Here is a 27,246-nt window from a genome sequence, read left to right on the forward strand (position 1 = left end):
TTACACTGAATGGGGTAACCCAGACCCCAGAAGACAAACAGCACGTGTTCTATCTCATTATTGGAACTCAGCTTCTAACTTTCAGTTGGGTGTGTTTAACTTGGAATATCTATAGTGGACAGGAAGCTAGAAAAGGCAGACAGTGGTAGAGGAGAAGGCCTTAAGGACTAGGGGATAGAACACATGTGGTATTAAAATGGGGATGCTGGGGGTAAAACGGAGGGTTAAGGTCCATATGCATATGATGTGCAGGTGGGGGCGGTGGGGGCGGTGGGGGCGGTGGGGGCGGTGGGGGCGGGGAGAAGAAAAGACAGATGGTTTAACCAAACACAAGAATGCACGCACAAGCCTGCGGGTAGCCCGCGTTTTCACAATCCAAAACAAAGTATACTTTTAAAAAGACACGAACGCAGGTAACTTGCACGGGTGGACAGTGCTTCCCCAGAAAAACATGAGTTATTAAATGATAATCTCAGTGTCAGGTGTGGGATCTCTTTCAACAAGTTATTGGTTAGAAAGACCCCAGGGGTCCCCCACACAACACAGGCTGTTTTGAGACCTTGCTTCTCAAGAAAACACTGTTTGGTTGTAAGACAAAGAAATCAAGCTGGAACTGGTCTGGAAACGTCTTCCTCCCTGTGGGCTCGCTTTCACCATGCTATAAGGGTCTATGCAGGCCAATAGGGGGAAATGTCACCAATAATATTATCCAGTGGTGAGCACTGAATGTGATAATACTGATCTTCCAGTAGTGAGCACTGAATGTGATAATACCGACCTTCCAGTAGTGAGCACTGAATGTTATAATACTGACCTTCCAGTAGTGAGCACTGAATGTGATAATACTGACCTTCCAGGCATGGTGTGTCCATAACTGAAATGGTGGCATTGACTGTTAGCGGGTAACCAACTACTTTCTGGTTGCCTTTGAAGATGACACACTGCATGAGAGAATGTGTGTCTGGTACTGTAAACCTCATTGTCTTCGTTTCATTTCTGTTCCTGTGATAAAATACCCTGACCAAAAGCAACTTAAGAGGAAAAGGGGGTTGATGTCTTCAATAAAAGAAAGCATTTCGCTGAGAGCTTGTTTATGGTTTCAGAGGTCAGTCCATTATCATCATGGTGGGGAGTGTGGTGGTACAGATGGTGCTGGAGAAGGAGCTGAGAGCTTTACATCCTGATCCACAGGCAGGCAGGCAGAAAGAGAAAGAAACAGCGCCTGGCTTGGGCTTTTCAAACCTCAGAGCCCACCCCCAGTGACACTCTTCCTTCAAAAAGCCCACATCTCCTAATCCTCCTAATCTTTTCAAATAGTTTTATTTCATGGTGGCTAAGCATTCAAATATGTGAGTCTATGGGGGTCATTTTTATTCAATCTACCAAACAAATGTACCCTGATTTTTATATTTTTGGTTTTTCAATTATATGACATGAATGCACTTTTCATTAAACAATGATCTCTTTATAGAGTCTACCTGGCTCCCCTGAGAATAAACAAAGCTTTAAACAATGAGGACATCATCATGACCATGTTTACAAGTATTAAATCCTTGCACAGGAAAAGGACGTCATATAAAATCACACATCACGGGTGAAGTGGGTGCTCCCTTCTATGGATCTAAGGAGGGTGTACTACAGAAGTCAACAAGTCCAAATGCCTTCCATTTCTGATTCTGCTCTCTGCTCCATGGGGCTCTTTGGTCCAGGAAGAGCAGAGACAAAAGTGAAGAAACACAGACCTCCCTTGGTGGTGTTCCTGGGCCCTTCCGTGAATTCACCCTGAACTTGCACCATGAGAGGCAGACCCATCCACATGTTTAAAACACAATGAAAATCTGTTTCTACATCTCTACTTTGTAGATGTCTAATTGTATTTAAGATATGAAGATTAAAACTGATATATGGCATACTAAGTACCTATTTGGTCCACATATACCAATGTGTCTATGGGTGTTGTAAGTAGATAAAGGCAACATGGACCAGAGGTAGGCATGGATGTAAGTAGGTTGTAGGTCTGTTCCTTCTATTTTAAGACACTGAGACATGAACTCTAAATAGATTATTTCTAAATGGTGTTATCAAATGATAAATAAGATCTGATGGTGTCTTTTTTCAGACTTTATACTTTTCTATGTGTTTTGCTCTCGGGAAATGTTTTCCTAGGTGTTTTCCTCCTAAAGAGATGGGCTCATCACAAATCCCGGCCTTTCCTAGACCAGCCCATGTTTCCTTCCTCACAGTCCCTGCTGCCTCCTTCCTTGTCTGTCCTCACTCCAGCATGTCCTTCTGTGATCTGCTGTAACTGCTCAAATGACCTCACTAAAATGCATATAACACATAGAGACAATGAAAGCCACATATACTATGTCACAGAGACCCCCTGTCATGTTTGTTACTCATTCAGCCAAGGTTTGGATGACTTAATAATTAGGAAATACATGGAATTGATATGAATTCATATAATATTAAAATACAGATAGTTTTAAAATTAGGCCCACTGGGCCTAGAGGCACACACCTTTAATGCCAGTACTCAGGAAGCAGAGGCAGGTGGATCTCTTTGAAATTCGAGGCCAACCTGGTGTATATAAGTTCTAGGACAGCCAGAGCTACATAGTAAGACCCTGTCTCAAGAAGACAAACAAAAATAAGTATGATCAGGCCCGAGAGCCAGGTTTTAATACAATAAACACTTCATGGTTGAAAAATAGCACAACTTTTCATGCTAGATTTACTGAAAATGGTAATAAATTAGAAATACTTTTTCTATGTCACTAACTGAATAATCAGTTAAGTGCAAACTCTTGGTGGCCACATATATAAACCTACTCAGTTAAAGGCAGAACAAGTTCAGGAAGCAGAGGCAGGAGGATCTCTGTGAGTTCAAGGACAACCTGATCTACACAGAGAGTTACAGGCCAGCCAGGGCTCCATAGTGAGACCTTGTCTCAAAAAAACAAAACAAAAAAACCAGAACAAATTAGTAATACTTTAGTTCAGTCTACAATATAACCCACTAAATCACAAATGTATTTTTCTAATTAGTTTTTAATATACAAAACGTTGCAGAAAGTTAACAACTGCTTTATTAGTGACTTATTCCCATGTGTTTTCTTCAGAACAAGAATCTGGGTATCTACTTCTGGGAAAATCAGGGCTTTCTCTCCTGTGACAGAGGTGACTGCTCCAAGTGTGACTCAAGGCTCCCATCTACAGCACAGCTAGCTGGCTCAGGAGCACAGCCTATGGTAAAGTGTACTATAGTGCATGGTGCAGGCTTCTCAGCGATCTAAGTCTCCACAGCATCACAGCAAGAATGCACGGGCCATCCATGAAAAGAAGCCGGTGAGCAGGTTTGCTCATCTCAAAGCAAAGGGCAGAGAATCTTGGAGACACGGATACGAATTCAATCACTCAAACTCAGTCAGATGTTCTCCCACTCTTCCTGGTAATTTAATGAGTACTATGCAGTTGACAAACAGAAAATGGGGGGTGGGGGAAGGGCATACCATCTAGTGTGAGAGGCAAACAAAACTGCTTCAGTCCAGTCTCAGTTGTGTTTTGTTCAAACGATTTAGAAAGTACCCTTATCACTTTTTTTTTTTTTTTTTTTTTTTGGGTTTTTTCGAGACAGGGTTTCTCTGTGTAGCTGTGCGCCTTTTCTGGATCTTGCTCTGTAGACCAGGCTGGCCTCGAACTCACAGAGATCCGCCTGCCTCTGCCTCCCGAGTGCTGGAAATAAAGGCGTGCGCCACCACCACCCGGCCCCTTATCACTTAACAAGACACTTGATTTTCAGTATTCATCTTCAAGAATTCAACTGGCTTGGTGGTTCCCAACCTGTGGGTCATGATCCATGGAGGGGTCACCTATGACCATCTGCGTATCAGATGTTTATGTTATGTTTCATAACAACAGCAAGATCACAGTTATGGAGCAGCAATGGAAATAAATTTTATGGTTGGGGGGGGTGGTCACCACAACATAAGGAACTGTATTAAAGGGTTACAGCGTTAGGAAGGTTGAGAATCACTGATTTAGAGCTTGATGCTGGTCAACAGAAGCATCTCAGAACCACTGGGGTTGATGAGTCCACTAAGCTGACAGTGGATCTCAGGAAAGGCAGGGACAGGAGACTGAAACATTCCTGGAACAGCTCCCTTTTTCACCAAGAACCGAATCACTGAATACAACCAGAGAAACCAAAACAACAAAACATACCCCCAAACGAAAAAAGCCGACCGTTCACGGCTCAGCGGGTCAATGCGCGGCAAACGGCAGCCTACTGGAAAGAGAAAGACAAGGATCCCAGCTCTCCACGTGAGGCCCGGGGTCAGCACATTTGGAAATCTTACTCTCCCTGAGCTCTTTCCTCATCGCCGCCGCAGTGGAAAAAGTTTCAGAGCCCGCCCCCTGGGTTTGCTGCACGGATTAGAGGAGCTGCCCACTGTCATGTGTGTGACGGATTGCTTGGCACACACCAAGCATTCCATAGTCGTTACCTCTTGCGATCACTGTGATGTCTCATCAGCTCAGCGTGTCCTTATTTTATCTTGGGAAGCCACTTTCTGTTATTCAAAATACTGGTGAAAACGGTCCGCTCTTCATATCGTCTTTCAAACCAGAGCATTTCGGTCGATTCAGTTGAAGTCTAAATGAGTGTTTTTGGACTATTACATTATCGAGACCGACGTCCATTCCAGAGTACTGCAAAGTTGCAATGAAGCAGTCTCTCGGAGGCACATTTCAGACTGCATAATTGCTAGGTCTGCCTTAGGAGAAAGGGGGAAACCTGTCTCCATGTTCAAGCCACCCTATAGTTCTCAACTCCTTGTAGAGAGAGCCACCTGGAGACAGCTATCAGCCCTAGTGAAGACTCCCATTCTCTGTGCTTACCATTCCCAGTGGCTCTGTTCCTTGGATAGCATGATTGGAAGAAGCCAGCATGAGCTCTCCTTGTCCCCCAGACTACTGTGTATTGTGTTTGCAGCTCCCTGTACCACACCTGCTTTGAATTTCACGGGGTGGAGGCTAAGATACTGGAAGGGTTTGGAGACAACACACTTGAACAGCTCTGTCTTGTGGGATCGGTCCCCATCTACATCTGTGTGATCAATAAAAGCCCACGAATCTTGAAATAATGGTTCGAGTCCCCCGGTCCCTTCCTACTTGGGTAAAGAGCAGTCAGCTAAAGCCGTGGAAATCTTCAATTCGGATTTGGATGGACTGACTGAGAAGCAACATTTAAAGTACTAAGAGGTCTTTAAAACAGCAGACATCCAGGCTGTTCACTCTTAGTTGATAAGGACAAGAACTTTTTGAAGGACAGATGTAGATCTATGTCCAGGTCACAATTCACATGACAGGGTAAAAACTATCCCCCCCCCATTTCCTAAGTTATCACAGCTTCCTCCTGAGTTCTCCAAGGCAAGCTACATGGATCCTATCTCACTCCTCTGGGTTTTGTTTTTGTTTTACATTTATATTTATTTCATACACAAACACCCACAGCACAGCCTGTGGGTAGAAGTTGGGGGGAGGGGGCAACTGGTGAGGGCAGGTTCCTTCCTTCTACCCTGAGGATTCTGGGTATCCAACTCCCATCATCAGGGTGGGTGATAACTGACTGGGTGACAGCTGAGTTATCTCACTAGCCCAAATCTGTTTTTGGTATTGATAATTTTGCTTTTCAGTTTATCTCATTCCATGTGTAGGAGTATTTGCCTGCATGTATGTATGTGGACCATACATGTGCTTGGTGTCTACACATATCAGAAGAAGGCAGTGAATCCCTTGGGACTGGAGTTACGGATAATTGTGACCCAACACACAGAGGCTCAGAACCAAACCCAGGTTCTGTTGAAAGAGCAACATGTGCTCTTAATTATGGAATCATCTCACCAGCCTGTTTTATTATTGTTGTTATTTTTAATTTTCTTTTATTTTTGTGTGTGCAGGTGTGCTGTGAACGTGTGGATGTATGATGCTACATTCTTCATCCCAGCCAGAAGAGCAACAGGTATAGCATCTAGTCCAGGCAGAGGCGGTTTAGAGCATCTGTACGGCTGTTTTAGTTAGGGTTACTACTGCTGTGATAAAACTCTGACCAGAAGCATTTGGGAAGGAAAGGGTTTAGTTTTAGGTTACATTCCCACATTCACAGTCCATCATCAAAGGAAGTCAGGGTAGGAACCTGGAGGCAGGAGCTGATGCTGAGGCCACAGAGGGGTGCTGCTTACTGGCTTGCTCAGCCTGCTTGCTTATTGTATCCAGGACCACCAGCCCAGGTGTGGCACTGCCCACTGATTGATGCCCTCCTACATCAGTTATCAATCAAGAACATCTCCTACAGACTTACCCAAAGGTCAATGTGATGGGGGCATCTTCTCAACTGAGGTTCCCTCTTCCCTAGTGACACCAGCTTGGGTCACACGGACATAAAACCAGCCAGGAAAACACCTGACTACTTGGGGCCACAAGAGAACTTTCTCCTATCTTTTTTTTTTTTTTTTTTTTTGCTGGAATTTACTTCCTAAACACACAGAAGGATTGGTCAGCAGTCTCTGGTCTTGTTCCTGCTGGTCTCTGCATAGAAGAATGATTTTACCCAATTTTTCAATAAACTTCAAACTTAAGAGCTTGATGATTTCATCCTGTATTCCCATGGGCTCAGGTCTTATCTTTAAGAATAACAGTTACCGAATTATAATGTAATTCTTATTTCTGTGTTTCCTGCAGGATGCCATGCTAAGGATTCCTTTCTTGCTTTTGTGACCTCAGCACTCACTACCACATCCTGTTGCAGAAAAGGCAATCGACAAATGTTTGCTGAACGAATAATGAAATGAAACTTCTATGAGATTTTGGGAAAGTCACTGATCTTGATAAAGTCAGATTTCAGGGAAAAAAAAATGAAAAGGGAGTGGATTTTCTAGTAGATTTGTCATGGTCATGATTATTCAGTTGAATCAGTATACTTGGCTAAAAAATTTTTTAAAAAAGTTTTTTTTTTTCCTTTTTTGTGGACTCCTACAATCTTTATCTTTAAAACTAAAGGGATTAAAAAGTTTGTGGACGAGCTGACTTAAGCCAGTGTGCTAGCCAATTATACTTCTGAGTTCACTGAAAACTATTAAAGCTTGCAAAGTAAAAATGCTATTTATACACTATTAATTACTGAGTATCTCAAATATATGTCTGTGTGGTGCACATATGTCGACCAGAGGTCTGTGCTGGCTGTCTTCCTCAGTCCCGTTCTATCTTATATGCTGAGGCAGTATCTCCCTGCTGGACCCAGAGCTCACATTTCTGGTTAGGCTGGCTGGCCAGCTTGCTTTAGGATTCCCAGTCTGGGCTTCCCATGTGCTGGGATCACAGGCGGTCTGCCATGTTCCCCTGACTGCTCTGTGGGTGCGGGGGATCCGAACTCTGGCCCTGAAGCTTATGCAGCAAGCCCTTTGCCTGCTAAGCCATCATGAAAGCCCCGTTGCATTTCACTTTATTTTTCAGTATAAATAGTTCACCTATCCAATGGAGAAATCTTTCATTTTTATGAATTCTAGATTGATCTGATAACAAAGCTAATAAATTTCCCATTTATCAATTTCTATTAAATTTAGTAATAGAAAAAATACGTTTGCTTTGAGCTTTCAAAGGTCTTAAACCCTAACAGCCAGGTTTAGTACGTGTTCTGCAAATGTATCATGTGGGTTGCTATAATCCAAGCTCTCACAAGTGTTTCTTCATGCAAACATGTGCTATAGGTACAGTCTTCCTCAATGTGGCGTTCGCTGCGGCTGCTGGGGACCTTTTAGAATCTCACCATGTAAAAAAAAAAAATCAAGCAGTCTTCAACAGGAAAGACGCCTATTCCTAGGTTTCATAGAATTTGTTGATCATAATTGTGGATATTTTGGGACTCCGCCTGTCTGTGACTTCTGTGTGTGTGTGTGTGTGTGTGTGTGTGTGTGTGTGTGTGTGCGCGCGCGCAGCGCGCGCCACGTACGTGCATGTTCATGTGGATGCACACATACCATGGTGCACATGTAGAGGTTTCAGGACAACCTCGAGTGTCCGTCAGCCCTCACCTTCCACTGTTTGAGAAAGGGTCTCTCGATGTTTGCATCCTCCAGGCTGCCCACACTTCCAGGCACTCCTCTCTCCACCCCCCATCTTGACAAGAAAACACTTGGGTTCTGGGGGTCTGAACACAGGCCCCCACATTTGCATATCAAGTGTTTCACCCCCTAAGCAGTTTTCCTGGCCCACCCATGACCTTATAAAAATGAGCTTGATTAGGGATTGATCTATGATAGATAGCAACAGCTAAATAAACTTGGTACTAAAACCTGCTTTTTAAGATTTCATTTTTAAATGGGGAGTGAGGGATTAGACAATTTGTTAACCTGTCTCTTGTCTATTAAGTTTATAAACTCCATGATGACAGAACAAACCAAACCAGAAAAATTCTTTAAAGTGACAATACCTGTTGGGGATGACAGAAGACTCAGTTTAGATCACTATTTCTCAGCTGGGGCCAATGGTGCCTACGAAACATCTGGCAACATCTGAAGGCATCTTTGGTGGTCAGTGCTGGGAGGTGCTGCAGACAGAGTGAGCGGAGCATCCCACAGTCTGAGCTGGTGCTCCTCAAATGCGTGGTTTCTATGCTTCCAACGGTTTTTGTCTCTAGTTTCCAGTTTATCCGTACTTTCATCCGGGTTCCTTTGGGCTTATCTCGCCTGGATTCAATAAGCTTGAATATATAGGCTGTGTCATTTGCTAAATTCGGGATAGTTTCTTGCAATTATCTTCAAACACTTATTTCTGTACCATACTTCTCCCCTCTTTCAGAAACGCTGATGATGTAAATGTTGGAAATACTGTGCGAACGGTCCCCATGGCGTGTTCATTCTCTTCTTTCAATTTCCTTCTCCTCCTTGACGTTCAGATTAGATCATTTTTGCTCATTTCAACCTCACCAGCGAACCCTCTATGAGCTCTGTTCTACTAGAGAGCCCGGCCATTCAGTTTTAAAAGTTTGGTTACTGTATTTATTCACTTAAAATTTTCCGAATGGGCTCAGCAGCTAAAAGGACTTGTGGTGCAGGCCCTGCTGCCCAAATTCAATCCCTGAAACCCATGGTGGATGGGAAAACTGAGTCCCGTGACCTCCACATACATGCCACCACACACGCGTCCCCCCATCTCTTCCTTACACACACAACAGTTTAAAAAACAATTTCCAATGATTCTTATTTATATTTTCTACTTACTTTATGAGTGTTCGATCTTTCTTCTTAGAATGCTTTTTATAGTGACTGCTGTAAAAACCTTAGCTAGTTCAAGCATCTATGTTAGCTCTGCACGGCTCTCATTTTTTTCTCCAAGCCTTTCCGGCTTTCTTGGTTTCTTCAAGGTTGAGAGATTTTTGAACTGTATTCCTGATATTTTCAATTTTCTGGGCCCTATTTAAATCAATTGTAGTCTTTAATATTTCTGTCTTTATCAGAAAATCCAGCTGCCTACATTTGGGTTACAAATTCTGGCCAGCCTCATATAAGCTGTAGTTTCCATGTGATTTCTGTTGCCAACATCCTTGGGGTACTATTTACATCTTTCATCGTATTTACTACACAGTGACCACTCAGGGCCCCGGAGTGGTACTGATATTTGGTTCAGTCCTCAAGCCTTTGTGCGGACACTCTTTAAGATCAGATCTGCTTGTGTACAATGTGGGGATTCAGGAGAGTCGTCACCATAATCTCCACCACTCTCTGATTTTCTAGGGTCCCCCCTTCTGGTCCTCTAACTTGAGAACCAGTTGTCTATTCTATTGTTCTGTTCCATTCCATTCCATTCCATTCCATTTCTTCCACATACACTGAATGTCTGAGAGCACAGTCTTTGCAACCCACGGGTAGCAGCGCACTCCCCGGGAGGGCGTTCCTCCAAAAAGATCTTTAGGGGGTTGTGGTCCCTGTTACAAGATGTTTGTGTTCTCAGGGGTAAGGAACAGCAAAGAAAACTTGGAAGAGCAAAATTTGGAGTTACATGTTCCTCTCCGTTTTCTGGTCTTTGAGTCACAGCCCCAGGCTTCCTCTACCGGTCTGTGTGTTCATGTCTCGTTGTCTGCTCCCAGGTTCTTTGCTCTCAGGCATCTAGGCTGGGAGACACGGAGAGGAAAGTGGGGGAAACACTGCCCATCTGGCAGAATTTTCAAGTCTGGTCTTTCATCGGCCTCCTACTACTTACATCTTCATATTGCTGCTGCAGGCACTGTGTTTAGGTTTTGTGGATACACTTAGTGGGAAGGACATGGTGGACGGTGCTGACTAGGTTCCTTAGAGCCTGTATTTACTACCTTTTGATTCCGTCTTTCCTTTGGGTGAGCACGGGTATTTACCTAGTGTATCATTTAGCTTTCGCTGTGTAACAAAGCACTCAGCACTGAGCGGCACAAAGCAACATTTCACTTAGCTCATGAGTCTTTCCGTCAGCTGGGAGATTGCTCTGTTCTGGGCTGGCGGGGCTGCTTCCTCGCTCACACCTGCGGTCCAGCGGCAGTTGGATGATGTCAGATGTTCTAATTTGTATGTCTAGTCGCTGCCTAGCTGTCACTTAGGCTGTCTGTCTCCCTTCATGTGGTCTCACTTACCCTGAAGGCTAACTAGGAGTTGTTTCCACGCTGGTCTCAGGGATCCAGCCACATCATGAGAGGGTGAGATCCAGGGAGAGAGAACTTTTGACAACCTGCTTGTCTCACATTCACTGGTGTCCCAAGTCACACAGCCTAAAGTCAGTGTGGCTGAGGCCTGCACACAGCAGATGAGAAACAGACCATCACAGGGGACAGTTCTGTGCACAACATCTCACAACCAAGTGCATATTCAGGAGAGTATGGTATACATGTAAGATTGTTACTCCACTGTTTTTTTAAAGTAACATCTTCATTGTACAGAAAATGGCAGGGCCGCCACTTTCTTCCCTCAGCTGCCTTTGGCAAGCTCCACACCGCTGTCTTTTGACATTTCACATCACCTCAAGACCCAGTCTGTGTTCTTTTGGGGAAGGAGGGCGTGTTTGGTCAATTCAGTCAAGCCTGAAAGTACCACTAAGATAAAGTTAGAAAACACTTTTAAATATAAAACTCTTTGACTTATAAAATACGTATCCTCCTTCTAGTCTCAGACTGAATTTTATTTTTAATTCTCAATCTCCCCAGGGGGTTGCTCATAGAATCTTCTCTACTTTCTGCAAATCCCGTGTTCCCCACAGACACCCCAGGCAAAGAGAACCTGGAACCAAGAACCCCACAACACCCTGCTCTCTTCCTACCAACTGTGACATCTCCTTTCCCAAGAGTTTCCTGCTGAATCCAATCCTCCTGTCTGTCCTTTGGGTTGTTATCTGCCATAGTTATACGTGCTTTCTCCCAGCCCAGCCTTTGGAGTGTCTCCTGCCCTTAAACCCTAGTGTGTGAGGTGAGTGAATGTGTGTGTGTGTGTGTATTCAAGTGCTCCTGAAGGCCAGGCGTCAACGTTGGATGTTTCCTCAGGAGCTAACCACCTTGTTTTCTGAGACAGAATTCCTCACAGGCTTGGAGCTCACCAAGAAGGTTAAGCTGGCTAGTCACTGGGTCCCAGGGTTGCACCACGTCTCCATCTCCCCAACCCTGGACAAGCATGGCACCCAGCATTTTCACATGGGTTCTCGGGGAATCAAATTCAAGTTCTCGAGCTTACATGGCAAGTGCTTTACCAAACAAGCCATCTCCTCAGCCTAGTTTTCCCCTTTTCTATGATGCCTTCTGTTCGCCATTTTTAACTAGTTCTGTTTAAAAACAAACAAAAACAAAAAGCAAAACAAAACAGACAGTATCCAAGGCAAGAAACTAACACATGTACTTGAAAACAAGACCTTTCCTGGACCCACACGCTTCTTTAAAAAATCCACACACTTCCACCTTTCTCTTTCTCTTTACAGGCAACTTTCTAGAAAATACTACCGGTATTTTATGGTATAACTTGCTACAATCAGTGGCCCATGGAAGAACAGACAGCCGGTGCCGGCGATGAAGCCCACGAGTCTTCTTACTTGACCCTTGCCTCTGAAGGGGGGACTATTTCCCAGGCCCACCTACACTTTCTTTCTCTGGGGAAGTAGTTCACATCATGGTGTCATTTAAATCTGGCCCTGTAAATACTGCATTGTGCTAACACACTCTGAGCTTTATGTCATGTGGATGCCATTCATTGCTTGTTTCTGATACAGATGTAAGTTTTTATCTATTATTTTATTTGCTCATGAAATATCTGTTGAGCACCTAGCATGTGACTGTCACTGTGAACGATACAAAAAGTCTGCCTCTTGGGAGCTTATATGCAAAAAGCACAGACACCAACAAGCAAATATAGAGTATGTCAGAAAAAGATTAAGTACTATCTATCTATCTATCCATCCATCCATCCATCCATCCATCTATTTATCTCTATCCATCTGTCTATCTATCCATCCATCCATCTATCCATCCATCCATCTATCCATCCATCCATTTATCTCTATCCATCTATCTATCTATCTATCTATCTATCTATCTATCTATCTATCTATCTATCTATCCATCTATCCATCTATCTATCTATCCATCTATCTACCTACCTCTCTCTATCTACCTAACTCACTCACTCATTCTCATTCTCTCTCTCTCTCTCTCTCTCTCTCTCTCTACCTACCTACCTACCTATCTCACTCTAGATTAGAGAGAGCTATGAAAGGGAACTAGGGGTGTGTCTGTGAAAGGTTCTGACAGGAATAATGGGAGTCCCTTGAAATCAAAGGATCATTATATCCTGTTTATACACCGGCTTTGTCATTTCATGACTATGGAGGAGGCAAGGCAGCTAAAGCCTCCATTCAACTGCTTCCTTGTCCAGAGCCCTTACTTCACTCTTCACCCTAATATGGAAATTCCATATTAGGAATTTATACACTTTAACAGGGCCTGGAGAATCTGCCTGGTCTCCATTCATAACCAGTACTTGGGGACAAACTGTTTACTGTATATATCACTTTCCCACTTCTTTGGACACTAAACATTGGTGTGATCTGGACCATGTTGTTTCTCTTAAGGTTGGTTTACAAAACAATTATAATTAACTATACTGGGCATCTCCTTTATACACAATGTTCATGTACACAATCCAAAATTCACAGAGAGGCACACGCAAGAAGATAAAACTAACTTAAAAGAAACCCCAACAAGTTCTCAAGTGTTTCTTGGCAACTATTCTCAAGGTAATTAATTCCTGGTTCAACTACTGACATTTGAGCATTGGTACCAAAGTAACACACCATATGGACAAAACTTTCAACATTGCTGACATCAATTGTTTTTTTATCATTATGTAATGCATTTTCAACAAGACACACATGGATCACGTGCTTAACTCACCCTAAGACTTTGATAAAGCTTCTGAACAGATGGCAAATTGCCCGTCTGTAGCTGCTCACCTGCTTAACTTCCAGCCAGGTGAATCATAGGTGTCTTGATGTTGCTAGGCAACAAGGCAACTATAGGACTCCAAGAAAAACACCACCAACCATTGCCATTCATAGAACATTTACTAGGGCCAACCATCTTGGTTTGTAATTCACAAAAACCAATAGAACATGTTTTATAAAAATACTTTAGAAAATTCTGCCATCATAAGACACAGTAGTTCAGCTTATTTATTTCTAGAAAACAAGCTAGCCGTAAGGTGGCTAAGACGCAGGAGAGCCAGCAAGTACTGCTAGCTTGTGCTTTTCTTACTTATTTATCCAGGCCCTATCAATAATTAAGCTGTCCCTCGAGGTCACCAGAATACCATTTAATTCTTCTGCTACAGTGCACTAAAATGCCTTGGAAAAGTTCTTGTTATATTATTTACGAATGTTGCATAAGCATACTAACTCATATCCAGTAGCTCTCTGCTAAAAAAAAAAAAAAACAAAAAAACAAAAAACAGTCCATTTACTTTTCAGGGGACGTATTACCGGATGTCACAGCCATGACCATCATCACTCCAGGGTAAATCACAGCCGTGACTGTCATCACTCCAGAAACTCAAAAGGTTAAGAAAGGCATCCAAGTTGTGAAGGTCTGAGGCCACCCTTGACTTGGTAATTCTTTTTCTGTTACGCAATATAAGTTAACTATCACTGCCACATGAGAGATTCACATGTCCAGTTCCAGGGAAAGGTCTGGGACCATGCAAATAGTGCTGCACACCAAGGAGGCGTCAAACACCCCATTTTGAGGGGTTGCTTCCAGACATGATAAATGCTGATGTTTTACATGAAAAGGGCAGGTTGCCAAGCAACACAGTATCTCTAGTTAAAAAAAATCTATAATATACGAATCAATGTAATATATATACACAACTGTAAAATATCTACAAACACATAGCATAAAATGTTTGCATATGACCCATATGAATAGGCATATCAATCCTGAAAAGAGAATGAAAGTGAATTAACTGATTGTGTAAACCTGGGTAACGTAGAAAATATTTTTAGTGTTTTTCTACATTCTATAAAGAATATACATCGTTATATTTTAAAAAAATAAACAAGGCTATGCATAAACAGGTTGGCAGTTGTATGTCAGAATGTAGAGGTTTCCTAAAGAATATTTGTGCATGTGTGTGGGTGTGTGTATGCCATCACATACGTGCCATAGTGTGCATGTGAAGTTCAGAAGTCTAACTTTGAGAGTTAGTCCTCTTTCCACTAGGGGGGTTCTGGGAATTGAACTCAGCTTCATCAGCCTTGGCTGCAATCACCTTTATCTGCTGAGCTATCCACTGAGCAATCCTACTGGCCCCTCATAGACTTTCTCCAAACAAGGTCAGAGTCTTAGAGATCGGCAGTAGACGAGTGGTTTGTTTGTATTTTTATTTTTTAATTAACTTCAGCTAAAGCATCTGTGTGGACAGGGACTCACTTTAAATGTTCTCTGTGTCGGCACAGCTTTATCCCCATGAAACAACTCTGTTCTTCATAACTGGAGCATATAAATAGATACGGTTTATTTTTGATAAAAGTGAAATGAAAGACTATGGATCTTAGTAATAATTGCGCCTTCCTGCCAGACTAAGCCACACCATCAGTGGTGACAAAGTGGGCTAATTTAACCTTCAAGTCTGAATCTGATAACCTATGAACTTAGGCCAGCGGAGGGTGAGTCTCCGTGGTGCAAGGCCAGGCTCAGCGTTTTGAGTGTGGATAACTGACAGATTTTCTGGCTTCATCCGCAACTAGCTTTCTTCAGGGTTTCAAAAAACAATTTTCATTACATTTGTTCTTTGACCATTTCATGAACATATACAGAACATTCTGGTTGCTCTTACCACCCACCTTCTCCTATCCCCCTCTCCCAACATCTCCTCTTCCCCACAACCCCCCTTCCGCACTTGGGAGCCTGGTGGACTCACCTATGGGTACCCAACTAAAGACAATGACTTCTCCCCCAGAATTCACCAGTAGCCCCTTATTCAGCAAGGAGTGATAGGGGTCTATAACCCCCCTCCTCCCCATGTCACACAATAAGAGTCACACAAAAATTAGTTACCCCTAAGGCCTAAGACTTCCTGAGCCATGGAGTTTTGACTGAGTTTACAGAACCAGGCATTAATTCCCTCCTGTAGAGCAGGCCTCGAATCCAATCAGAGACCACTTGGTTACCCATGTAAATGTAACAGTCACGCCAACGGTGCCCTAGTGGGTACATCTTGCTTGGCAGGTTGGCACTATAGTTCAGAGGGTTCACAGCTGGTTAAGCTGTTTATGGTTTTGTTTATGGTTTTTCTCCCCTACTAGCCTGGATTTCAGGGTCTAAGCAAGCTAGCCAGTAGAGAGGAAGTTTCCAACTCAGTTTCAAGTTGATTTCTCTGTGTCTTGTGATGGAAGTGAATGGTGATGAAGGTCCTCAGCAACAGGGAGGGACTTACCAGTAGGCAACTGGGAGGAATGGTAATCGCATATATTGTTTTGTGGGCATTGGGGGCTCTTCTTACCAACAACTCCTAAGGAGAATCCCACTAGGGAGCTTTGGCACTGAGACATTTATCTTGAAATTTCCTTCTTGCCCCTCCAACTCCTTCCATGGACCCTCCCACTGCATCGCCTTCCCAACTCCATGTTCTCTCTCTCTCTTTTAAAATAACTCACTGAGTCCACTTAGTGCCCATATGTGCATGGGTGTAGGGCCGGCCACTGGAGCATGAGTGATCTACCATGAAGCATATTCCTGAAGAAAATGATTCTCCTTCCCCCAGCAACTCTCAACCGCCGACAACCCTCCCTGCCATCCACGGTAGAATTATTCCCTGGCTTGATCTCACGTGGATCTTATGCAGGCAGCCACAGCAGCTATGTGTTCCTGGGGACGATGGCTTTGTCACATCCAGAAGTCACTGTTTCTCAGCTGTCTTCCTCGACCCCTGGCTCTTACAATATTTATGTTTCCCCTCCGATTACGTTCCCTGAGCCTTGGGAGTGGTGGTGGTAATACAGATGTTCTCTTTAGAGCCGAGCACTCCGGCACTGATGAATTCTTCTCGGCACCTTGGCCCGTTGTGAGTCTCTGTGTTAGCCATCTGCTGAGAAAGGGAAGCTTCTCCGGTGAAGACTTCTAGCCGCACTTACAATAACCCTTGGGGGTTCTAGAATTAGTGCTGGCCAGCCATGCAGGGCGTCTCCTTCTCACTCTTCTTAACTTATATTTTTTCATTAGCTTACACAGCAGTAGGTTTTTCATACAATTGTGTTTTTTGGCTAACCCTCTCCTACTGTATCTTTATCTTCCTCACCCCCACCCGATGCCCTCTGAAACCTTCCCACCCCTGGCCCTCGTCCCGAAGGCATCCCCCAGTCCCATGGCCCGTTCCTAGTTTCCTGGATTCTGCAGGTACTGCAGGTTAAATACACAACACCAAAGAGTCAAAAGTAGGCCACACACATGAGAGACAACACATGGCATTTGTCTTTCAGTGCCTGGGTCACCTCGGGGAACAAGATGTTTTCCACCAGCTCCATCCACTTATTTGCGAATTTCATTTTTCTCTGCAGATGAAGAAATTCTGTTGTGTGTACGTACCACATTTTTATTATTCGTTCATCAGTTGGTGGACACCAAGGCTAAGTCTATTCCCTAGTATTGTGAAGAAAGCGGCAATAACTATGGGTGAGCAAGTAAATTTGTGTTCGTATATGGAGACCTTATGGTCTTTTAGTCTCTGCTTAGCGGTGATACCAATTTGTTTGTTTGTGTGTTTTTTTTTTTTTTTTTAGTTTTTTGAGACAGGGTTTCTCTGTGAAACAGTCCTGGCTATCCTGGAACTCCCTCTGTAGACCAGGCTAGCCTTGAACTCACAGAGCTCTGCCTACCTCTGTCTCCCGAGTGCTGGGATTAAAGGCATGTGATACCACCGCCCGGTTGTGATAAAGATTTTTGCAAGAAAGGAATACAGCCCAAACCAGTGTCCCAATGTCAGATGCGTTCGGCCACTCACATCAAGTGACAGGACCGATTTGAGTAAGTTGGTGATTTCGGGTTGGGCCACATGTGTGGTGTCCTCGACTGCAGGAGGGCTATGAGTTGGACCCGAATGTGAGTAGGTTGGAACAGTTCCTCAGCAAGCCCTGTCCTTGTGGTTGTAATGACTGGTCCTTTCCAGCTCATCTGCCATGATTGAGAGAGAGAAGGCTGTTCAAGATGCATGGAACGCTCTCGCTAAGCAACCAAGTTCGCAGGAACCCACTGCGCATACGGTAAGCCTTAGACTCTAAATAAGTAATGAATTCTAGGAGCAAACAAACACGCATGTGTCTGCTTTTTTATTTACTGTGCATTTCCCAGATTCCTCCTTAGAAATTAGGAATTCATTTCCCCAACTACGGGGAATATTGACCGTGGACGGATGGAACTAAGGAGCTGAGCGCTCCCTGAGAACCGCTCTTGAGAATCCCCCTCCGTTAAAGGGGGCCGCCTTTCTCAAGAGCATTCCAGGTTCAAGGGCTGCAAACCAAAAGCCCGGGGCTCCCTGCCTGAAGAGGAGACAACTCCAGAGGTGCTCCCAGTCCAGGCGCTCACACAGTTTCAGCCCCTCCCTTTGCCCAACCTTGCTACGTTCATTCTCTGGAAGAGAATGTCTTGAACATCTCCCGAGATCACAAGACAAGGAAGCGGAAGAGCCAAGTTCTCACCCAAACACATGTGTCTGTCAGTCCTAGTTTCTACCAATTCCATTAAAGCCCTGGCCCCTGTCACACGAGGTCTCCCCTTATTGTCGTCTTTACTAGCCTCTATTGTATTACCCATCCTTGAACTATCAACCCAGGCCAGCCCCATTCAACTCTGTACTTTCCACACACGCATGCCCCACAGGCCCCAGAAAGGCTCATCTTTTCTTGCCTCACAAAAGTGGCCCCTTCGTTTCCAGAGCTGCTTCTTTGAAGCTTTCCCTGTCCCCTAGGTAAGTGTAGCTCCCCATCCTCCAGGCCCCTACAGTGAGCTCCACATCCCTTTAGCTTGGGAATGCTTAACTATTATAACGAATTCTTTGCAAGCTGGAGCACGTCTTTTCACTCAGCTTTGCCAGCCACACAGCTTACAGATGTTTTGCTCAGTGAATGAATACACAAGGAGATGCCCATGTAGGTCCTGGCCGAATCCTTGCCAAAACCCCCATGTTGGGGAAGCATCTTTCAGTAGCATCCAAATGTGGATTCACCGCAACCTGAGGTCAGCCTTTCTCCATCATGGCAGCCTGACATGCAACATCTGGACACCACTGCAGATGCTCATGGATCCCACAAAACTGTATGTGGTCTCCACAGACGGTGCTCATGGTGGGGCCAGAAGAGTCTGTCACTTTCCTAGCTCTGTGGAAACTAGTACATATTTTTAAGTGCTCTTATTTAAGATGTGGAGATATTGTTCTACCTAGCCTTAGGTCCAGCATAAAAAGTTCTTTGTTGGAAACACCTTCCCCCTCCATTGGACCCAGCACACAATGGCTTAGAGCTTGCTAAATTTCCATTGCTAGGTCAGAAATCAAACCGAACATGGCTACATCAAGCACAGCTGGCCTGCATGACACTGTACCCTTGTTGTAAGAGGCTCCTTTGAAACACAAACGCATCGTGAATCGGCAGGGTGCGCCTCCTTCTCTGAAACTAAAACATTACCCACTGAAGAAAGGTCTGGGTATAAATCTAGGCACAGGACACTATCCAGACCAAGCTGAGGAGGTCTGTGGAGACTCCGGCTCTCAACACAGAAACTGAAAGCCGGGTCAGGCGCTGTATGTGTCCTTTGCACAGGAAATGCTCCAATTTTTTTATTGTTCTCAACAGAAATGTCCAAACAACGAAGATATTTGCTGAGAGCTGACTGAAGCTAACCAGGACAGGAAGGTTTATAAGCCCAGTCGTCATGTCCCGTGTCTGTCTGTCCGTACCCCCCTCACCCTGTTTCTTTGTTTCTTGTAAATGGAGTCAGGAAGGAGGAAGCTCTCTCACACATTAGAAACTGAATTTTTTTGGGCCCAGTATAATTTTACTTTTTTTTTCCGTTTCACTCTCAGAGACCCTGCAGCCTGGAGTATGAAGACAATGTGGTAACATTTTCCTGGGAGGGCAACACACGTGATGTGCTTTACAAGTCTGGTCACGTGTGAGCTGGAAAAACCAGAACCCGAGGCTCTCCTCTCTAAGTGCGGCTCGTTTCTAAGTGTGGAGGTCAGTTCTAAGGACAAAGATAAGACTTGCAGGTACTTAAAAAAAAAAGTAAGATGTTTATTGTTTTCATTAAGTGTGTGTGTGTGTGTGTGTGTGTGTGTGTGTGTATCAATGCGCATGCTCAGGGAGGGCAGAGGCATCAGATCTCCCTGGATCTGGAGTTGTGAGCTGCCTGCCCAACCTGGGTCCTGGGAACCAAACTCACTTCCTCTGCAAGAGTAGTGTGAATTCTTAACTGCTGAGCCATCTCTCCACCCCCCTGCAGGGACCCCCCCCCTCCCCCCTCCCCCGCCAAATACCTTCCTTCATGATGCTCAGGTCAGATATTCATTCATTTACTGAATAGAAATAAATATATCCAGTAGATAATGCTACATGCATTATACATATGCACACACATGTATACACACACACCATGCACAAACATACAGTATAAACACACACGCTCAAGTTCAGAATATTGGTGCCTTTCATTCTTTTCAGGCACTTCCTCCTAAGTGGCTGTACGTAAGGTGGTTATCTGGAAGTTTGGGATGGCAGGGAGGGATGGACTCTACCTTTTTAAACATCCGGGTGGAATCCTCGCTTATTTGCATGAACCGCATGATGACGTTGTTCAGATAGATGTCGCTCAGGGTGGCGTGGTCTTTGCTTTCTCGCCTCACTTGGTTCAGGAGCAAGTACCAGCAGTTCACTGGAGACAACAGGTTCTGATCTTTCCTGGGAGGTAAAGGAGGACAGAATTACCTACCATCCTGTCCAAGCAGCCCGGGTCAGCCAGAAGAGGTCACCCATGAGGGCAGAGGAGCCACAGCAGAGAGGTGCTGTATTCTTCTCTCTGCTCCGAGCATTTCTTAGATCAGGACATACCACAGCCTGCAGGAATCCTGCAACTTACCAAGCCTGGAAAGAAAACTTGGATCAAAAACCCTTGGTACAACCTCCCACCCCTGACTGGGGCTCCAGAAGCCTGACCCAGACAGTACTGAGGAAGCCCCAGGGTTTAGCACACCACTAAGGAAAGCACTCTTGTTTACATGAGAATCTATCGGCTACTGTCTCACACACAGACTGGTCTGCCCCGGCTCACAAAGTCTCCTTTGACTCTTCAGTCTACTGCTGGAAAAGAAATTTGACTAGGCATGCTTTCCACGGGACGCAAATCTGATGGTTATTTATTAATCCCTGGATAAAGAACCTCCAGCCTCCAAAAAAGCATTCCCCGGGGAACTTGAACTTTATAGGATTGTCTCGAGGCTCGTGAACGGAACCCGAAAGTTTGCTGGCTCATGATGGGTCACATGTCCTGGTGAAACTTACTGGGCCATCTGATTCGTATATGCTCCTGGTTTATTTCAGATAATAAAACTAAATGAACTGCAAAGCACACAAAATTAGACGTCTATACATATGTATTCAAGGAAAAACTCCACCCCAACATGGTGAGCAACCAGCATGCCACTGCTTAAAAAAAAAAAAAAAAAAAGATGCCCTCCTGCCCTCCTCCCCTCCCCCGCCCCGCCACCTGTGGCGGGCAAGGGAGCTGACCCTCCCCTTTATTACCAGCTGCAGCACTTGGGAAAGTGGGCCCTGTGCGTCTCCCGGGCAGCGCAGTAGAGCTGACCCTATTCACACGGGTAAAGGTGAACTGTGCTGAGAATGTGACCGTGGGAGATTGGGCCCCACTCCTCATCTTCCGTATGGTGGTGTGGGTCGTGGGGAGAGATGCCCCCTCACCTGAGGCAGGTGGGAGAGCTGACCCTGAGTTCATTAAGAGTAGGAGAGCTATTCCTACCCCTCAGCAGCTGCGGCACTCAGAGTGGCCCCTGTACCTTGCCTGGGCGAGGCAGCAGGGCTGACCCTGATGGTCCAGGTGTAGGAAGCCGGCCTTGAGGGCGTGAATGTAGGAGAACTGGCCGCATGCCTTGCTCATTGCTGCAAGGACTGAACTAGCCAGGGCAGTGCTGGAGGGCTCACCCTGGTGGTGAGGATAGGAGAGAGCTAGTGAACTGACCAACCCTGTAACTGCCCGGGCCCAGAATCAGGGGTATGAGTTGGCCCACCCCAATATCCACCCCATCTATGATCTATGGGAGCACGTGAAGGGGCTGGTTGTACAGACCCAAAGCTAAGGATCTCCACGACACAGGGCAACAACAGGATGTCTAAGAGGAGTCCCAGCGAGGGCCCAGCATCAATAGTGTAGCAGAAACCAGAGGCCTCGAACTGGACCAATGACTCTGCAATGAACACTTGCACATAAAGACATGTGGACAAAAGGGTTTACTGCGTGACTCACTGTGTCACACCACAGCTTCCATGACAAGATTTTTCCTTTTTTTTTTCTCTTAAATTGTTTTGAGGGGAGGGTTGCAAGGGCAGAGGGCAGATATGAAGGGACGGGGAAATGAATGGGGTCGAGATGCATGATGTGAAAAGACACAAAGAACAAATAAAAAGAAAGTTAAAAAAAATTAGAACCACAATTTGTTGTTGTTGACTATAAAAACTAACCATGAAATGGCAAAATGGCAGTGTTTCTCCAAACTCGGGCACAGAAGTGCCCGGTAATCAGATGTGGGGTTTTATTAACTTTTCTTCTTTTTAATTTGCATGTGTCTGTGAGAGGGCAGGGATGGGGGAGGAGAGAGAGGGGGAAGTCATGTGCCATGGCCCAGATGTAGACGTCCAAGGCCAGCCTCTGATGTGGGCTCTCGCCTCCCACAGGCTACCAGCCTTTCCATTTCTGAGGGCTCTCTTGTTTCTGCCCCCTGCCTTCTCCACAGGCGTGCAGGGATGACAGACGCACGCATGCGTGCCGCTACGTCTGGCTTCCGCACAGGTTCTGGGATCAGAAAGCAGGTCATCAGGCATGCGTGACAGGCACTTAACTCACTCAGTCAACTTCCCAGCAAGATGATGTAACAGTTCATTATTCATGAACATTTATGACCGCACATTAAGTCAGGGGAAAGAAAGTCACGCCTTTCTACCATATGGTTTCTCAGATTCTGCATTGAATATTGCATTGAATCGGGGAAGCTGAGGCAGGACGATCAAGAGTTTAAGGCCAGGCTGGGTTACACAGTGAGTTCAAGGATGCCTTATAAGACCCTGTCTTAAAAAGAAAACGAAGAAAATATCCACCACTCCCAAAACACTGAGTTACAATCCTTGTCTAAAAGACAAAGCAAGGAAAGGAACAGAAAAAGGCCCAGGAAGAAATCCTCATGCGCACTGGGATTCTAGCTCTGACCTGGGACGTCTTTTCTCTTAGAACCATCAAGAAGGAACGGAGTCCACGGCAGGTGAGCAGAGTCTTTCTATTATCATGTCCCTGTCCTGTTAGCCCCAGAAGCAAGTGCCACGCTGTCCATTTGAACTATGCTTATCCTTTAGCCCGAAGTAGTCTGAAATTCCTTCAGACTATTTCGTACATCTTTGTGTCCTCAGTATGCCCCCAGATGGAAGCATGAAATAGTATTTCATCGATTGAGTAAGCAAACACATTATTATCATTGCCTTGTTACTAGTGCCAATCACAATACCGATAATCATATAATAATAATAATAACAATAATAGCGGCTATCATTTACTGAGTAAGAGGCAGGAGGCAGGTTGAGACTGGGGACTTCAAGCCAGGTTTGGGGTGGTCCAGGTGGGCAATCCCAGCAACTTGGAAGGCTGAGGCAGGAGGATGACAAATTCGAGGCCAGCTTGGACAGCATGGACAACCCAGGGAGATCCTGCCTCAAATTCACCTAAATGTGAATGTAGGATTGTGGATTGTACTTACTCTAGGCTCTCATCTCTGCTCCCACACCCTATCTGTGTGGCTGTGGGGTAACTGTTACCTCTCTGTACTTCAGTTACTCTGTACAGTGGGTAAAACAACAGAACCGGTCTCCTGAGGTTATAATGAAGATGACTTGGGCTACTGTCTACGTTTAAATGCTTGCCATCATGCCCCAGGCACACAGGAAGTGCTGCATATATAACGTTAGCTATTTTTGTCTCAGAGGCTGCTGTGATCGAGATCTGACATTAACTCTGCTTAATCCTTACCACAGCCACTCACTGTGTGCTGTCAACAAGAGAAGTTAAGCTTACCAAGGATTTGATAAGGACCAAAGTGGGTGTCAGAGGGAGTCTGTGTGGGAGGCTGACGGCTGACCTGGGCCTTGCTCTTTGCATTTGAGGTAGCAACTTGAGGCTAAGGACTGTTCACACACATAGCGACCCCACACGGAGTAAAATCAGGCTCCAAGGTCTAGCTTCAATGGTGTGAGTATGACTGTACCAAAGACTCAACTGTCTGGAAAAAGGAGAAGGAGTCGGCACACCTATCCCCATCTCAGCCACCAGCCACAGCCAGGACTTTGTCTGCCATGCCTCCTGCTAGAGAAACCAAAGCTCAGAGGAGGTATGTAGTGAACCAGCCACGCAGTAGTTAGTCACCATTCAGACCCAGGTCTGGCTGATGGCTAGTAGAGCCAGGTTTTAAGTTTTTGACCCATTTCCTCTCTGGCTCTCCATTCAGTAACAGATAATGCTCAGGTCAAAGGCGATTTGAAGCTGCATGTGTACATATCGAATTACATGTATTTATTTGGTGGCGCACTGGCTCATGGGGGTCAGAGGACAACTTTCAGTAGTTCCCTCTCTGTCCACCATGCGAGTTCTGGCAACTGAACTCAGGTCATCGGCTTGGCCTCGACCTGCCATAAGCCATTTTGCCAAACTGACTACCCTTCTTTTCATGTAGGCTTCAAGGTCATGGAAGGGTATGAAAGTGAACTTCAAGATCATGGAGGAGAAAGAGGCCGGGTCCTCAGCAGTATCCTCACACCCAGGCTGAGCAGGCCGGGCGGTCTCTTTGTTGCCCTTGGGTAGGAGGACCGCTGGTTTTTGTTTCTCTGTCACTGGGGTGGGGTATCCTCGGGAACTGCAGGACAATAAGGAGGGGCTGAGGGTGGAAGCTTACTGCTCCACATCTTCATCTTGTGTAGACCTTGTCACCAGCTGGGTTAAGGAATGGGTACCTTTGCACAATACCTAGACCTTTCCTTCCTTCCTTCCTTCCTTCCTTCCTTCCTTCCTTCCTTCCTTCCTTCCTTCCTTCCTTCCTTCCTTCCTTCCTTCCCTCCCTTCCTTCCTTCCCTTCTTTCCTTTCTCTCCCCCCTCTTCCTTCCTTCCTTCCTCTCTTCCTCTCTTTCTTCCTTCCTCTCTTTCTTCCTTTCTTTCCCTCCCTCACTCCCCCTATGTTTCTCTGTCTCTGTCTCTTCCTGTGAATCCAGGTGGATACTTATAAGGGCATCCATTATACTTTAACCACTGTTTCTGGGAGGTTTATGGCACAGGTGTTTTCCAGAGTCCCTGGCCCATCTTGCTTTCTGAAACAAAAGCCCATGCTGGTGTTTTTTGGTTGGTTTTTTTTTTTTTTAAAACTCTCTCCCCAACTGGGGGTTCCCCTCTCCCTCTAGGCTGGCTAGATTATAAGGCGACACACCATGACAGACCCTGCTGTTCTTCCTTCACTCACAGCCTCCCGTAGCCCACAACCTGTCCTGTCACCTAAATGCAGGTATGGGCAGTTCAACTTAAAACACTCCAGAGACTCCCGTGTCTACAGGATAAAGCCCACAAAGATGTGTAAGAATCTGTGGTGTGCTCCAATTGATGCCTGTGGCCACACTGCCCATCCAATTACCACGTACTCCCAAAGAACTACTATTTTGCAAACATGGCTTAGAGCCCTTTCCTTCCAGTCCTTGACCTATGGGATTCCCTTCTTTAGCCCCCTTTCCTCATCAGCTAGACAGTATGTGTCCACTCACATATCACTCTTCTTGGGGCCAGGGAGATGGCTCAGGAGGTAGTGTTTGCCTTGTAAGCTCAAAGATGTGAGTTTGAGCCACAGACCCCAACACTGAGGAGGCAGAGAAGGGCAGGTGAATGGTGTGTTAACACCTAAGAAACGATAGCCCTAGCTTGTTCTCTGGCCTCCATAGCAAGTACACTCTAATGTCTGTGCACCACTATACATACGTGCATTGGCATGCATGCACGCGCACACACACACACACACACACACACACACACACCACTCTTCCAGGACCTTACTTCTCAACTTCTATAACACAGTATGTTTCAGCCCCGTCTGTCAATGCAACCCCGTGCTTGCCCCTGTTCACACACTTATGTACAATTACCTACCTGTCTCTCTGACCCCGAGATTTTACATTATGAAGTATATTTCACGAACAGAACAACCTGTATGTTCTTTTTAATTACTACAAACATGTTGGGTGGAGGTGGGGTGCTTTCCCGGAACACTAAACCCAAACCAAAGTTATTGCTTCTCTTTTATACAGAAATCACTAGAGCGTGGGGCAGGCCTATAATCCTGGCACTCGGCAGGCAGGACTGCCGTAGGTTCTAGGCTAGCCTGGGCTACAGAATGAGACCTGGTCTCAACACATGGAAAGAAAAACAAACAACCACTCGCCACAGACACCTCGAGGCCTTTGCTTAAAGCAGCTCTTTAAACACACCCTGTTCAAATGTCTGCCTATGGCCGATAACAGCTTCTCTGTAGCTGGGAATTTTATAAAGACTGATTCAAAACATAAATTTAATTCTATGCAGTATGAGTGGGAAGGGAGAAAGGTTGCTACATTTATGGGGACTTGATCGCCAATAACTTTAGACAAAAGAGGAAATATCCAGAACGGAGCATGTCTGGAGAAAAAGTGGAGTATCCAATCGCCTTGGAAAAGTGACCCTGAATCAAGTCTCTCTCAGTCCATCTGACTCTCCTCCCTCCCTCCCTCCCTCCCTCCTTCCTTCTCTCCCCCACCCCCACCCCCAGGTATTGAACCTATGACCTCATGCACTCTAGGCGAGCGCTCAGCCCCCACACAGCTGGAACCAGCTTCTTACTTGAATTGCTGGTGGTCTTTCGTGCTTCTGGTTTTGGCCATGAACCTTTCTGCCAGCTTCTCTAGGTTCCGGGAATATTCTGTCTCAATTTCGGCTTTTTTCCGGAAGAAGTCTTGCAGGTCCTGGAGCAGCTGAACGCGCATCTCCGTCTGCTGTTCGAGGCATCTCTGCTGCTCCACCAGTTGAGCCCGGATCTCTAAGGGGGAGACAAGAAGCCACCTGATGTAAGGCAGGAAGAGCGACTCCTGTCACCCAGGTGGCCCCTACGACGGCCTCTGCTGGAGTCCCGGAGGCGGGTTGGTTTTTAATTTTTATATTGCACCTGTCACACGCGGGCACATGAGCGAGACAGAGCAGGTGTGGGGAGCAGAGTACAATCTGTGGGAGCTGGTTCCATCCCTCCACCATGTATGTCTGAGAGATTGACCTCAGCTCAGCTTGGTGGCAAGCACCTTTACCACTGAGCCATCCCACTGGCCCTTCTTGGCTGTTTAATTTAAAAAAAAAACATCTGCT

The 27,246-nt window shown here is 45.4% G+C and overlaps 1 protein-coding gene across 2 annotated transcripts in view; it reads right to left on the minus strand.

Annotated features, from left to right (window-relative positions):
• Srgap1 (SLIT-ROBO Rho GTPase activating protein 1) overlaps positions 1-27,246 on the minus strand; it is a 204,108-nt gene that overhangs the window by 117,288 nt on the left and 59,574 nt on the right. For both annotated transcript variants that reach the window (XM_052753483.1, XM_052753484.1), the window contains exons 2-3: positions 26,731-26,926; positions 20,345-20,507 (exon numbers count right to left, since the gene is read on the minus strand). In XM_052753483.1, the coding sequence (XP_052609443.1) occupies positions 20,345-20,507; positions 26,731-26,926 (359 nt within the window). The remainder of the gene's footprint in view (positions 1-20,344; positions 20,508-26,730; positions 26,927-27,246) is intronic.

This window comes from Peromyscus californicus, unplaced genomic scaffold (genome assembly GCF_007827085.1).
Source record: "Peromyscus californicus insignis strain IS unplaced genomic scaffold, ASM782708v3 Scaffold_24__1_contigs__length_46423439, whole genome shotgun sequence".
NCBI classification, from domain to species: Eukaryota; Metazoa; Chordata; class Mammalia; order Rodentia; family Cricetidae; genus Peromyscus; species Peromyscus californicus.